The sequence below is a fragment of the Astyanax mexicanus genome, chromosome 1 (genome assembly GCF_023375975.1).
Source record: "Astyanax mexicanus isolate ESR-SI-001 chromosome 1, AstMex3_surface, whole genome shotgun sequence".
NCBI lineage: Eukaryota > Metazoa > Chordata > Actinopteri > Characiformes > Acestrorhamphidae > Astyanax > Astyanax mexicanus.
The window spans coordinates 119,830,866-119,846,352 of record NC_064408.1 but is presented as its reverse complement, the minus strand read 5'-3'; the positions used below and the strand labels follow the sequence as shown (position 1 = coordinate 119,846,352).

The window sequence follows — 15,487 nt, the reverse complement described above, 5'->3', positions numbered from 1 at the left end:
GTGATATTTGACAAGTGAAATGAAGTTTATAGGATTTACAGACAGTGTGCAATAATTCTTTAAACTAAATTAGGCAGCTGCATAAATTTGGGCCCCAACAGAAAAAATACATCAATATTTAGTAGATCCTCCTTTTGCAACTTTCATTTAATTTTTTTTCCTAGATTATAAGTGAATAGTAAAGTGATCCAGACTATGAAGGAACACATAAATCATCTAGTTAAAAGTGTTCAACTAACCAAAACAAATACTCTGTGAAGAAGCATTTAGATGATCTCATCTGGGGTTGTGTTAACTTGCAGCTTCTAAGGCTGGTAACTCTGATGAACTTATCCTGTACAACAGAGGAAACTCCTGCTTTTCCTTTCCTGGGGTGGTCCTGATGAGCACCAGTTTCATCATAACATTTTTGATGGTTTTGCAGCAACTGCACTTGAGAATACTTTCAAAGCTCTTTTTTTTATTTACTTAGTTGAGTAGTTATTGTGTTCAAAAGGTGCTACTTTGAAGAACCTAAAATTTAAAACATATACTGGTTTGTTCCACTATCCAATAATTCCATATGTTTTTTTCTTCATTGTTTGGATGACTTTAGTATTAATCTACAATGCAGATTTTTTTTTTTGTAATTAAAAACACTAAACTTAAGGTGCGTCCAAACATTTAGATGTTACAGTATAATAATAAGATGTAGTGCAGGCAGTTACTCAGTACCAGTATGGCACCAGTATGTTGCTACCCTGTATCATCCCTGCTAAGCCTAATAATATATTCATTCTAAAAACTGGGTTGTAGGGTTGCTTTTCGCAGAAAGTTCTTCTGGCCACGTCACGTGTCTTTACGTGCTTACGTCACACGTACAGCCTATAAAAGATGATCCGGATCAGTTTTACTGAACGCGAGCGGCTGGTGGAGCAATGGAGACTTCAGAAGAGGAAACTCAGAGTTCAGTAGCTCCTCCATTCACTCATAGTAAAACCAAAGAAATTAAGGAGTGAAGTTTCAGACTGAGCTCACTCACTCACTCACTCTGACTAAACATAACCTGGAATCGGATTCATCTGCTCTGACACGAGACTGCATCACACCCGCCCAGTTTAAAATGATTCTTCCACATGCTTGGCGCAATTACCCATTCTCACCAGAGAGGACCCTAAATCCCCCAAATCCCAAAACTTACGGACATCAGCTTTAAGCTTAATAGGATTTTTGTGTAAATTGGCAACACTGGTTTAAAAGAACACAAATGTAGACTGAGTATGTGTGTGTGTGTGTGTGTGTGTGTGTGTGTGTGTGTGTGTGTGCATGTACTCACTGCAGTAATGGAGGGCTTCTTCCCGTCTCCTGCTGGTGGATGAGTGACGTCGGCCCCGAGGAAGATCACCGGCTGCTGAAACACTGCAGACCTGCAAACACACACACACACATTTTGATATATTATATAGAATATATACCTTCTATACTATAAGTAAAATATATAATAAAACATATAATAAAATTCTAAAATATACGTAAAATTGTGTGGAACATGAGCAACGAGGCTAGTGATGTCAGATGTGGGCGGGGTCTCACCGTTGATGGGGTACCAGGATGTTGTTGATGCCGCCGAGTTTGACGTTGATTTTGAGGCAGAGGTTGGAGAGCGTCTGTGGAGACGTCTTCACCACGTTCTTCACCTGAACACACTGAGTGGCCATGCCCAGAAGAGTGTCTCCAACACGCTTCACCTCCGCTGCACCACAAACACACACACACACACGCTACAGTTTAGTGACCGAGTTCACTAATATCGACCTTACATTAAATGATTTTCAAGCAAGTTGTAGACAAATTTCCAGCGTGAGCATGAAATCACTTGCTAGAGTATAGTTGCGGTCGCATTATCTCGACTGTTAATTGTAAGTTGGTTAGTATTAGGGCTGGGCGATTATGGCCTAAAAAATAATCTTCGATTTCTTCACAAAAAAATCTTATTTTCGATTATAATTATATTTTCCCCCATCAAAAAAAAAAAATTCTAATCACAGATGACAAAGAAATTGTTCAAAACTAGGTTTACCTGTAAAAAAAATATATTACAAAAAAAAACAAAAAAAACAATAATAACGGATCCTCACCATAAAACAATGCCGCTGCAGTTTTTTGAAGCGGTAGGATTTATTTTTAGATAAATATATGCTATATCACACCGGGTGTTTATGTGGAAAGTGCTGCAACAGTGCTGGAACTCGGACTTGACTGGAAAGTCTATAAAATATGCGCACGTTGGTCTGTGGGAGGCGCTGATAACCAGGGTAAGATGAATAAACACTTCAGAAATGAGTAGCGTTTTCGAATATGTAAGATTAAAAAAGATAAAATGTCTGTATGTAAAATCACGATTACTCCATTTTGAAAATCGCATTAAAACTGCAATTTGAATTATCCAAATTAATCGTGAAAATTGCCCAGCACTAATTTGGAGTTTTAAAGGTGTAAGTCAGTCTTGTTCTCGTCCTGGTGTTCAGATAAAATCAACAGTGTTTAATATTATCGTAATGCTACATTTACACTGCTCCATCACGTCATCGCACAGTGATGTACCCCATTCATTTTCAATGGGAAGCGTCAGCTCCGTCAAATACAGTCGCATGGTGCATCACGCAAGTTCGGGGAATGCGACGTGATTAAGAGTTAACAAGGTGAACTTTATGCAAATTAATCCATCCAAAGTGATGCATCTATCCAATCAGATAGCAGGTATGCCCGATACGTGTTTTCAGCACAGTGTATGAAAACATTTTAGCTCTGCTTTCAGGCGCAATAATTTATTTGGAAAATGATTAAAAATTGCATATTTCTGAGTGGGAAAAGTATGTGAACAATTGCTTTCAGTATCTGGTGATTCAGTATCTTGTGGTCCCTGCCCCTCGCCCCCATTTCCTTTGGTTTAAAATCAGGACTTTTAAGACAGTGGCTTCCTCCACTGTTGTTCACCTGATTGTGGACTCATGAACATCAACATTAGTCAATATTAGAGAGGCCTTCAGTTGCTTACAAGTTACCCTGGAGCCTTATGTGACCTCGCCTTACTCTTGGAGTGACCTTTGTTGGTAAACACTCCTGAGGAGGGTAAGAATGGTCTTGAATTTCCTCTATTGGTACACTGTAATCTGTCTGACTGTGGCTTGGTGGAGTATAAACTCTTAAGAGATGGTTTTGTAACCTTTTCCAGCCTGATGAGCATCAACAACTCTTTTTCTGAGCTCCTCAGAAATCTCCTTTGTTCATTCCATGATACACTTTAAAAAACAAGTTGAGAACAGTAGACTTTGATAGATCCCTGTTCTTTAAATAAAACAGGCTCCACCCACTCACACCTGATTGTCATACCATTGATAGAAAACACTTGATTCTAATTTCAGATTCAAACTAATTGCTAATCCAAGAGGTTCACACAATAAAATAAATATAACAATAAATAAATTAACAAGTATATTTTTTTGTCTCATTTGTTTAGCTGGGTTTTTCTCTTTATCTACTTTAGGACTATATCTACTTTTAGTGTGAAAATCTGATGATGTTTTAGATTATATTAATACAGAAATATAGAAAATTCTAAAGGGTACATAAACACAAATGCACAGAGCACCACTGTATCTGGTTGTCTTATCTTGTTAAATGTTAGAGTTTTGGTTCAGACAGGGGTTCAGGGCACCTTTAACACCTGCAATTTTGGTTTGGTCCAAAACCAAAGAAGGCAGGTTTGAAAGAAGCTGTATACGCATATCGTCGCTGTCCAATAAAAACAAGTATCTCCCTTTTTGACGATTTTTAGTTTACTACATACATTTAACAGACAAACTGTCTCTTACATTGACTTCCATTGAAAGTTAAGAATGTTTTTTCTCTCTCCTGTAAAGCTGCTGTTTTGGAGATTCTTGTTTTTTTTCATTGGACAGCGACGATAGCAAGATGATTTAACACACAGAGAAGTGAAAGATCTAAATGTCTTATAATTCTGTACCATATACGGGTGTTTTTCCGGGCAGGATGACGATGATGAGCTGCAGGCCGGAGTAGGTGTTCTTCAGGTGTCTGAACATGGGCTCCACGCTGTCCGCTCCCTGTGCGTACTTACAGAAACACGGCTGCCCCTGGATAGGCATCCCAGCATCCTTAGAGATCTTACGCAGCTGATCTGTAAAGTTCCTGCAGGAGAAAGCGTGAAGATCAGTGATTGACTGTGATTTACCAAAGTTCGTTACATTAGAGATTAAAGGAGAACTCTGTTGTAAAATGGACTTTTGTTGTAGTAAAACATGATAAAAAGTTCTTATCTTTGATGAATGGCACACCTCCGCTCTCCCACAGCGTTCCGAGATAAAGTAATTTTGTGCTTTTTGCCCAGCACACTGTACAACAACCACTTCGGGGCATAATTTGCCCTGATAAATCGCTTTTTCCGCCGTTATCCAGCTCAAAGTAGCTCCACACCTCCTTACTAGAATCTGGAGAGCCCTGACATTTAAAACGAGACATTAATAACTTAAAAACTGCACAAGAAGCTTATTAAAAAACACCTTTTACATCCAATAATGCTAGCTTCAGCTCTGAGCGCCGCCATCACTGTACTGATGTAGAGAGATGATCCAGATCCTGCTCACAGCGCCAATTGTTGTATTCTTTTATTGGTGCTTACTTCTGTCTCCTTAACCACACATTTAGATTTCTCTAAATGGGTCAGTGAAACAGTGAAGAGAACACTGGATCTTCTTGACGTCTGCTGACGTCTGCTGTTCAACAACGTACCAGTTGTAGATGTAGTTAGTTAAAAGGATTCTACCCATTTACAGAAATCTAAATGTGTGGTTAAGAAGACAGAAGTAAGCACCAATGAAAGAATACAACACTGATAATGACATAGACATGTATATACATAGACGCCAACCGCTACGCATGTGTATATATATGTATATGTTATTAACAGCTCAGTGATGGCGGCGCTCGAAGCTGAAACAAGCGTTATAGGATGTAAACAGTGTTTTTTAATAAGCTTCTTGTGCACTTTTTAAGTTTTTAGTGCCTTGTTTTAAATGTCAGGGCTCTTCGGGTTCTAGCAAGGAGGTGTGGAGCTACTTTGAGCTGGATAACAGTGGAAAAAGCGATTTATCGGGGCAAATTATAAATTATAATATACAGCCGTTGTACAGAGTGCAAATTTCTGGATCTCAGAAAGCAGTAGGAAAATGGTGGTGGGCTATTCAACAAAAGGAAGTACTTTTTATCATGTTTTACAAGAAGAAAAGTGTACAAATTTTACACAGGAGTTCTCCGTTAAGTCTACTTAAGTCTACATTATCGTTAAATGATAAGAAACAAATCCTGCTTACTTTAGAACTTCCTCTCGGCACTGTTTCTGTGGAGCGAAGCAGGCAATGGCCCACACTTTGATCTCAATCCCGTTGTAGAACTGCTTCCCCCTCATGTCCCAGACACCCTGGTTGGGCGTGGCTATGGCCCGATTCTGGAAAGAGAAGGAGCATTTTCTTAATTTGAGCTCAACAAATGACCTAAAACAGCCAGGATTGATTTATCTTACTTATCGTACAAATTTCCAATCTATCTTTACCCCTTTATTCATGCACTAGTAGTGGTAACCTGAGCGCTGACTGTAGCATTAACTTTACTTGATAAGTTTGCTCATCCTTCACATCCTTTACAATGCGGCTTCCAATCCTGTCTGCAGCAGGAGACTGAACGCTGCTACTGAGCATGCTCACATCGCAGACCTTGCTACTAGTAAATATTTTAAGTTTTTGAACTTAAAACAAATGAACTCTTGCCACAAAACGAACTGAACTGGTTTCTTTAACACTTGTCTGTTTACTAGTCAATTCCATAAATGTTTCTTCATCGTTTGTATGACTTTAGTATTAATATACAATGAAGAACATTTTATAATAAACTAATGAATAAAACAGTGAATTTAATGTGTGTCTAAACTTTTGACTGGTACTGTACTGGTACTGATTCTATAGTGGAAGTATCCTATAGTCTTACCCTGCCTCCGTACTGCAGGATGGGCGCTGGGAGAACTCTTCCCGTCACTTCCGCCATGTCGTCCCGCACTTTAATCCCAAACTCTTGTATATATGGATCCAGATTAAAATTAGCGTTCTTCATCTACAGAGAGGAGGAGAGAATGCAGCATTAGGAGAAAACACTTTCAGAACAGAGGAAGAAAACAGCTGACCAATATTTTTTTCTTATATTTTCTATTATTTCAAGCTTTAAAATAATATTTATAAGATGTGAATGTAATGCAGTAAAAGTATGTGCTGCAATATAGTATATGAAAACAGAATTTAGGTGTTTAAAATAAATATAAATTACATTCATACAAAAGGTTGAGTGGTGGAGTTTAGCATTATTAATTATCTGTATTACTTTCCATTATATCAGCTGCAGGTTTAATGATGATAAATCAGGTGAGCAGCTGATGGAACTGAACACATCCACTAAGGTGTTGGTTCTTCTGCTCACAAGCTCTCAAGATCTCAGCTACCTTCCTCAGAATGAGAAATTCTGCATCTGTTCTAATGATTTCTGCAGTTTTTACACTATAAACTCTCTTATTACTGATAGAAATCAGTTTTAATACTGGGACTAAAACATCTGCATTGTACTGTATTGTATTGTATATTATATATATAGATATCATCCCTGAAAAAATCTCCAATTTATGGAAAAACATTCTTAAAATATTTCAAGTCATTTTGGAGCAGTTTGGAGATGTTGGTCAATTTATCATGACATCAGAACAACTGCAAAAATAACTTAATATATAATAAGAAAAGTGTAATAAAGTGAAGATTTTATGAAGTGTCTGTAATATATATATATATATATATATATATATATATATATATATATATATATATATACATATACATTGATTTAAACTTAATTTCAGAATCAAATTGCTAATGTTAAGTACATTTAATAAATTAATTAATAAATAAAACAAAAAATTACCTATCTAACATCTAACTCTTCATACAACTATTCAATTCTAATACATTATTTGAGGTCTTTTTTTTTGGTAATTTCTCATTTTCTGCAAATAAATGCTCTAAATGAAGATTTTTAAAATTTGGAATTTTGTAGAAATATAGAATAAAACAACAATGTTCATTTTATTTAAACATATAACTATAAATAGCAAAATCAGAGAAACTAATTCAGAAACTGAAGTGTTCTCTTCAATTTTTCCAAAGATAAATATAAATATATAACTGTATACATATAATATATATGAGGAGGATGATGATGATGTAATGTGTAAACTGTTTAGAGGTGCATTTTTTAAATTTCAAAAACATCCTCCACCGGTTACATTGTTTCCACTGAACAAAGGCAGTACCGAGACCCGCCGCCGCCCCCAGGGGGCGCTCGAGCCCCGCGTCTCAGACTGAAGCGCGCGGACAGGTGGAGGCTGTTTTTAAATTTTAAAAAATGCACCAGAGAGCTGCTGCTCTTCCGCCTCCTCCCGCCAGGGGGCATCACTCACCAGCCTGCTGATCTCCTCCTGTCTGTCTGGTGCTGACCGCGCCGTGGCTTTGATCATGGTGGACGTCTGATTATCTGTCAGCTTCTTGATGCACCTCTGCCCAGCTACGATATTACACACCTGATTCACACAGATTCACACAGGAAAATCAGTAAAACAAGATTTTAAATACTTCTATAGAAGCTGAAGTATCAACTCAAGCTTTTTACTCTTTAAGTAAACTTAAATTTTAATATCTAACCACCTTTAGACAACCTGTAACAGTTTTAGTTGAGTTTTTCTTTTACCTTGTTATTTATTTAAATTATTTTGTCCTTTTATTTATCTAATTTTATGTTCTACCTTTTTAAATTTATTTTAGTCATTTCACAATGACTAGTTTTAGTTTTGTTACTGCTTTGGCCTTTTATCTTTTTATTTCATTTATTTCTTTCTTTTATTTTGTATATATATATATATATATTTTTACTTATTTTTATCTTTTTGTTTTATTGCTCTACATTTTAGCCTGTCTGCATATCATTTTATTTTAAATGATTTATTTTTTCCTAACTAACAATCTTACATTGTTTGCTTGTTTTTAAACTTGTTTTTAATCATTTAAACTTAATTTTTAATCCCTTTAATTTTGTAAATGCTCAGTTACATTGATAATTAGGCTTACCCTTAATGTATTTACCGAGTGGAAATAAAGGTTGATTGATTGATTAAAGTAAAAGTGTAAAAGTAATGTAAGATGTGGGGAAATGCCATTAAAACACATTTTACTAAAATCCATAATGGCTATAATGTTCTATTATTAAAATGTTAATGTTGATAATATAATTTGGGATTTTGCACTAGGACGCTCTCTGTTTCAGCTGCACATATGCTGATTGTAAATGAATGTATTTTAGTAGAATGTAAATATATTAAAGAAGCTTAGGGTGGGATAAACCAGTATAAACCAATAGGGGGTCGGAATGATATATGTTTATACTTCTCTACATCCAATCACAATCAGATTCCCTCTATCTGGATGGAGAGATTTATCTGGATAGGGGTTTTATTGAACGATGAGAAGCCGAGATGAAAACGAGCTGAAATGAAATAGGAGTAACGAGGCTGTTTTTATTAAAATGTAAGGAGTAGAAAGTTCAGATAATTGTGTGAAAATGTAAGAAGTAGAAGTAAAAAGTCATCTGAACAATAAAAAAAAATTACTCCAGTAAAGTATAGATAGCCAACATTAGTGCTGGGCGATAAAACGATATCGATAGTTATCGAGGAAACTATATATCGCGATAAGTCGGGGCGAGAAATTCGATAAACTAAATTTTCTATTTCCCGTTTAAGTAGCGTTGTGAAAAGGCGCAGCACGAGACCAGGCAGCACGCTGAACTGCTGCTCAGCCCAGTACAACCCCTCCCCTCCCCTCTCCACCATCCCCCTCCGCCCCACCCCCCGAGCCCCTCCACTCTGAACTCCTCACATAGCGGCTCCTTCTCTCCCATTTACTGGATAAACTTCATTTATACTATTCAGCGGCGCTACACTGGAAAACTCACCTTTTAAATATGAGGCATGCGTCTCCAAGATATTTAGAGAGGTGAGCTTGTTCAGATTTCTGAAGGCAGGTAAACGCTGCTCTGTTTGCTGCTAGTTAGATTAGCTTGTCTCCAGTTTAAAGTTAGCGATGTTTAGGTGTAAAAGGGATCTGTGCAATCTGTCATCATTAGCTAAGATGCTTTCACTGCTTTTTACATTCTAATAAACTAATGGGTAACGCACGTTAGCCGTGTTAATCCACGTTTCGTGTAAATTAAGGTTAACTTCAGCACGAGTGAGGGGTTAGTATATAAACACACAGAAAGGAAGCACTTTCCATCTTTTTTCCTAACTCTCACTGTTTCTGTTAGAAAACCCTGAGGGCAGCATTCTCCTCTGTCTTTGTGTTTTTAGTTTTTAACAGATAGAGAGTCTGTTATGCTGGATATTTTACTAAATACAGAAGATTATATAATCTGTCTAGCTGTATTTGAACTGAGCTAAACATTGCTGTTACTGAACTGGAGTTTTAAATACACTTAAGTAATGTAAGTCTAGTCTACTGAAAGCCAGTAATGTTAGTATAAATCTGTACTGCAGTAGAAGTGGATCATTTCAGAAACTTGACTTTATTCCTCCCACCTCCATTATAGGCCACTTTTTTTAAAATATTTAAATGTTAGCTTAATTTAAATGTAAAAAAAACTAAAGGCTCTTATTTAAAAAAAACATAAGCAGTAAATTATCTAAAATTACAACAAATAGAAAATAGAAAAACAGTAAAACATATGTAATACATACTTTTTATATGACCAAAATTAAACTAGACTGAAATCTGACTAAAACTAATAATATCCGATAGACTAAAATGTAACTAAAACTATTATACATTTTAGTGAAAAGACTAAGACTGTATCAAAATCACCTGTCAAAATGAACACTGTGATATACTCTTGTATTTTGCTTTATGTAGTTGCCTGCATTCAGGGAGGGGAATGATCTTTTGATTAAATATAATTTTATAAAAATAAATAAAGTGTTATTGCAATTTAAATTAAACAGACATATAATGTAAAGGGTCTTACATATTTTTTAGTTTATATATTTGTCCCCTTTTTAAAATTAATTTAAAAGCTGTACCCACCTGGCAAGATGTTAACATCCTAGTGTCTGTCCACAAGGCTCTGAGCCTGCTAGTGATTTTGTCCATAACTCCCTTATTCTGTCACTTCTGAGTAAAAATAGAAACCTTTAAGTGTAACAGAAAGTGATTTGATTTATATCGTGATACATATCGATATCGGCTGATATGAAAAACTATATCGTAATAAGATTTTTTTCCATATCGCCCAGCCCTAGCCAACATTACTACTGAAATAAGACTGACTACTCTGCACAACAATTATATAGTAAACTATTCTTAATACTCTAGAGATTTCATACAGAAAAAGCCCAATCCACAACCTTTGGAACAGAGTTATAAGGTGAGGGGGTGAAATCTTTGACCCTAAGAATTGGGGCTGATATAGTAACAGTGGTATGAAAAGGTTTGGGCACCACTGATAATGTTCATGATTTTCCTTTATAAATCATTGGTTGTTTGGATCAGCAATTTCAGTTAAATACATTGTATCATATAGCAGATGAACCAGTGATATTTGAGAAGTGGAATGGAGTTTATAGGATTTACAGAAAGTGTGCAATAATTCTTCAAACTAAATGAGGCAGGTGCATAGATTTGGGCACCCTTGTCGTTTTATTGGTTTAAATATATTTAGTATTATTGGAACACAAAATTTGATTGGTAAGCTCGTTGACCCTTGACCTACATACACAGTCGAATCCTGGGAATTATGAGTTTTTCTCCTCTTTGCATCTTCTCTAAAAATGGCAACATGGCAGCCCAAAAACACTCTACTCTCAACTCACCTAAAAAAACAAGATTGTTCAACATCATGGTTTAAAGGATATAAAAAGCTCAAATTTCAGAGATTCTAGCTGTCAGTTTCCACTGTGAGGAACATAGTGAGGAAATGGAAGAACCACAGACACAATTCCCTTTGGGAACCCTTAATTTCTCTGTGACAGGGAGATTTGTTTTCCATTCCACCTTAAATGCTGCTACCTCTGCAGTCGGTTGCACCATTTAAGGTGGAATGGGAAAGTTAGCTACTGAGACGAACTACTAGCAAGATTTTGTTTCTTCTTTTTATGAAGAAATTGTGCATAAAACTTTGAAACTACACATTAAACTATGGTAATATAGTGGTTATCATAATGGTTACAAGGAGAATACTCATATTTATGGGTTTCTTTTTTGTGCCATCTTGCTAGTGATTTTCATAATCCTCTGTTTGGAGTGTTCCTCTAATAAAATCTCAGCTTGAAGGGTCATGTAGCCCCAACACTACACTAACCCCTTAGCCTACCCCTCCAGCCTCACAGTTATCAGGACACCCTACCCCTATAGACGTAAACACTCAAATCAGAGTAGCAGGGCTAATGGATGAAATCCTCCAACACTGATGTTCTCTCACCTCCAGGGGCAGGTAGGTGTGCTTCTGCTCCTGGCCCACCTGCAGGCAGGGCAGGTGAGGGTATTTCAGCTGCAGGTTATACTTCTGTTTAAAATACTGCGCTACGGTACACTCCACCGTCTGACCGCTCTCCAGCTGCAGAGGAAACCTGCAAACACATCCACAGCATGAGTTTCTGTCGGCATTATCTCAGTATGTACATCAACATATAATCCAACATCAGAATTATTATTTCATTTGATTGCCGACAGTATGAAGCATTTTATCTGCTCAACTTCATTTAATTTATTAATGAATTATGCTGCCAAGTTCTTTGCATTAAATCACTATCAAATAAAGAGATTTCAGTCCCTTTCAGAATGAGCCGTTTGAGGGCTCTGTCACTTTTAGGCAAATAAGCTCCCATGTTTATACTGAGTGTTTACCACACGTTAGTGTTAGCTTGTGCAAAACGGGAAATCTTTAACTGTGATGGAAACACAAAAAAGTTCTTACATCTTCCTCATCTGCTGACTTGCCACAGACAGTAGGTACAGATCCCTCCCTCAGACGAAGTCTGCTGAATAATCCTGCTGTGGCTACTGTCTAAGGTTCTTAAACAAAAAGCCCAAAAATGGCAAATCTTCAACAGATCTAGTGGGTGGGGTGCTTCTGGTGGTTCAGCTCATAGAAGCAAATGATTCCTGACACCAAACTTTTTCAGCTTATTCACAGAAAAATGATTGATGATGTTTTTTGGTGCTTGGAGTGTTTATAGTATTTATAGTGTTTTAGGGGCAGTCGAGACCCAAGCGGAAATACAAAATCATGCCAAAAGTGCGTTTTGAATAATATGTCCCCTTGAAGACATGTTTCCAAAAAAAAATGGGACAAAATAAGAGCACAAAAAACACAAAATATATTAGGTTCAAACTGTCTGCAATCAAATAAACGTTAAAGTAAATGTAAGAAACACTGTATTATTTGTATTTTATATCCATTTTCCATACAGACCCAACGTATTCTAATTTGGGATTGTTGAAAGAGAGGCCAAACTCTTGCTTTTGCTAATTAATGACCTTAATTTAAAAGTAACGCTCCAAAATTATAGTAATAATTCTTGATACAAAATCAAATATTGAAAACTCACGTCTGGTGACTGGCAGGACGACGTGTGACGTTACACACTCTGTATTTCCTCTTCATCTGACCACAGTGCGTCACCTCCACCTTCAGTCCTGAAACACACAGACACACACAGACACACACAGACACACACAGACACACACAGACACACACAGACACAGATCTCAGCTAAGAACCAACTAATAGGAGTCATTTTATTAGAAGCCTTTAACAAAATGAATATATGTATCAGTGTATTGCAGTAAATCAGTTCAGTTGGATTCAGTAACAGCTTGTTTCATACTGAGGTCTCTTAATCCATGTTGCATTAATTTATTTAAAATCTGTTTATTAAACAATTAAAACAATTCACCAATGAAAAAAATATAATTAGAGGATCAGTGCAAATAAACTCGCATGATATCCAATAGCTGACAAGTAGAAGCGAACAGCCAAATAAAAGCTAAATATATCCAGAATGGGTTCTCAAGTCATCTATAAAAATAGACAGAGTTGAATAGTAAAACTCCAACAAATGGAACCATAAACCACATAAGCAACTCTTTCACACCTACGTACAGTAGTTTGGTCTAAACTAAAATTGCAGAGGTCACAAACCACAGTCCACACCAAAAGAGGCGGTCTCAACTGTATCAGGGTCCGGTTTGTTCGCGTGTGTAAAAACATTTTTCTGGTTCAGAATAAAGATGCATTATATTGGGAAAATTTTACATTGCAATATCTTGTTGTTCTGCGATACATATTGCAATGTTTAAAAAAAAAAAAACTCCCACATGCTATGACATTAATAATGCAATTTACACATCAATGATTGGAGTAAAAAATATGCTATAAGGTAGATGTATTAATTATTCTGGTAGGTATTGTCATGAAAAACGAGAATAGTGTTTTTTTTTCTTTCTATCACGCAGCAAAATAGTTTAGAAAAATGTATATTGACACATACATTGTACATTGTGATATTGATGTTTATATATATATATATATATATATATATATATATTTTTTTTTTTTTTTTTTTTTTTTTTTTTTTTTTTTTTTTCCCCCCCCGTTCTCTCCTTAATTTATACGGCCAACTATCCAACCCACTGATGAGGGCCCCCCTATCACTAGTGATGCCTCAACACAAGGTGGAGGAAGACACAAGAGCACACGCCTCCTCAGACACATGTATAGTCAGACTCCGCCTCTTTTTAAACAATTATAGGAAAATGCAAACTTTCTTTAAGCAGATTTTTTTTTCATTCACAAAACTGCAATGTCAAACTAACCAGACTAAATGTACAATAAACAATGTAACAGACACATGACACCCTTACTCTAGACTTTCATAGGTCATAACTTAGCTTTTATTCATGCAGTTAACACAACGCTAACTGCTAGCTTTCATTAGCTTTCATCAATAAACAGACTGCAGACACCAAACATGCCTTTACTGACTGAACACATTTGCTGTTATGAAGAAATTGTGTATAAAATGATATCAGGCTAAAAATACAGCTGTAAAAGGTGAATTACTAAAGTGCTAATACTCATTACCGGGTAGGGACCCACCCTTGATCTCCTTGGTGAATCGGACCCTTTGGGAATCAGTTAAAGTCTTGGGCTGCTCGTCGATGTTGCGGATGTCCAGAACCTCGCACATGAACTCGATGACGGGCTGGGCCTTGTAGAAGGCTGTGGCTGACACTGTGGAGGGAGAGAATTAACATTAAAATACAGACAAATTTAGAAATGACAGAAAATATTTTTTTAGAAATACTGTCCGATTGGTCCATCTAAACCCACTATACCTTACATTTCGCTCTTTTAAACAAGCTGAAAATGTTTTTAAAAAGGTTTAAAAAACGCTCTACTTACTAAAATAATTTCACGTCAGGCTGGATTTTTTGGGCCCAATCTAAGCTGTAACCTACATGGCATCCAATGGTTAAGTTTAACAATAAGCAGAGATTTCACAAACATTACTCTAGCATATGGCTGCACAAAATATAATTTGAGTTGTAAAGATAAACAAAACTTTAATTCTTAAAAAAAGTATATTAAAGTAAAACGAGTGCTAGATATAAATCTACTCAGATGTCTCTCCTGAAAACTGTTTATTTGGGTGAGTAAAGCGCTTCTGTTTATTTACAGTAAGCTTAGTTTTCCAGATTTACACTAAGGCTAGGTGCAGCAGCATTAGCATTAGCAGCTAACTGCTAGCCCTGACTGTTCCTGTAAGCCAGGGCGATATACGCTAGCAGTTCATCCCACAGGCACTTATACAGAAACTCATGTATAACTCTGTACTTCAGTAGAGTGGCTTAACTGCCCTTTAAAGGCGCATTGACTACTTTGGGGAAAATTAAAGGGAAATGTAAAATGAATGGAAATGTGCAAAAGGTTTTAATTTGTTTGGTTTTAGAAAAAAATAAAAAATAAAATAAATTTTGGTGTGTTTCGACCCTACATAGATGCTACAGAATGGACCCTTAAAAGACTGGCCCACTGGGCCAGCGGACTTATGTTTTGAGTTGTTTTGGGTGTGGTGAAGGGCATTTAAACCTAAATAAAAGGTACGTTTTGAGTTTACTGAGTACCTGTGTCTTTGACTGCTGGATGCCTCCTGACTGCCAGTGTTCTGTCGAGTTGTGCTACCTTGTCAAATCGTGCTACCCTAGTAGTATTTAATTTTTTAGGAAAAATACAAAAAAAGCACCATATTAAAACAAAAAACTCCCAGCAGAAGCCTAGGTAGGATATG

The 15,487-nt window shown here is 36.4% G+C and overlaps 1 protein-coding gene across 3 annotated transcripts in view; it reads right to left on the bottom strand.

The window, feature by feature from the left end:
* The window catches only part of ago1 (argonaute RISC component 1), a 53,118-nt gene that overhangs the window by 19,632 nt on the left and 17,999 nt on the right, over positions 1 to 15,487 (bottom strand). For 2 of the 3 annotated variants that reach the window (XM_007236250.4, XM_049467560.1), the window contains exons 6-14: positions 14,281 to 14,430; positions 12,746 to 12,833; positions 11,617 to 11,764; positions 7,553 to 7,672; positions 6,043 to 6,165; positions 5,373 to 5,506; positions 4,007 to 4,191; positions 1,573 to 1,732; positions 1,316 to 1,406 (exon numbers count right to left, since the gene is read on the bottom strand). In XM_007236250.4, the coding sequence (XP_007236312.1) occupies positions 1,316 to 1,406; positions 1,573 to 1,732; positions 4,007 to 4,191; positions 5,373 to 5,506; positions 6,043 to 6,165; positions 7,553 to 7,672; positions 11,617 to 11,764; positions 12,746 to 12,833; positions 14,281 to 14,430 (1,199 nt within the window). The remainder of the gene's footprint in view (positions 1 to 1,315; positions 1,407 to 1,572; positions 1,733 to 4,006; positions 4,192 to 5,372; positions 5,507 to 6,042; positions 6,166 to 7,552; positions 7,673 to 11,616; positions 11,765 to 12,745; positions 12,834 to 14,280; positions 14,431 to 15,487) is intronic. The other variant, XM_015602148.3, reaches the window with a different exon arrangement.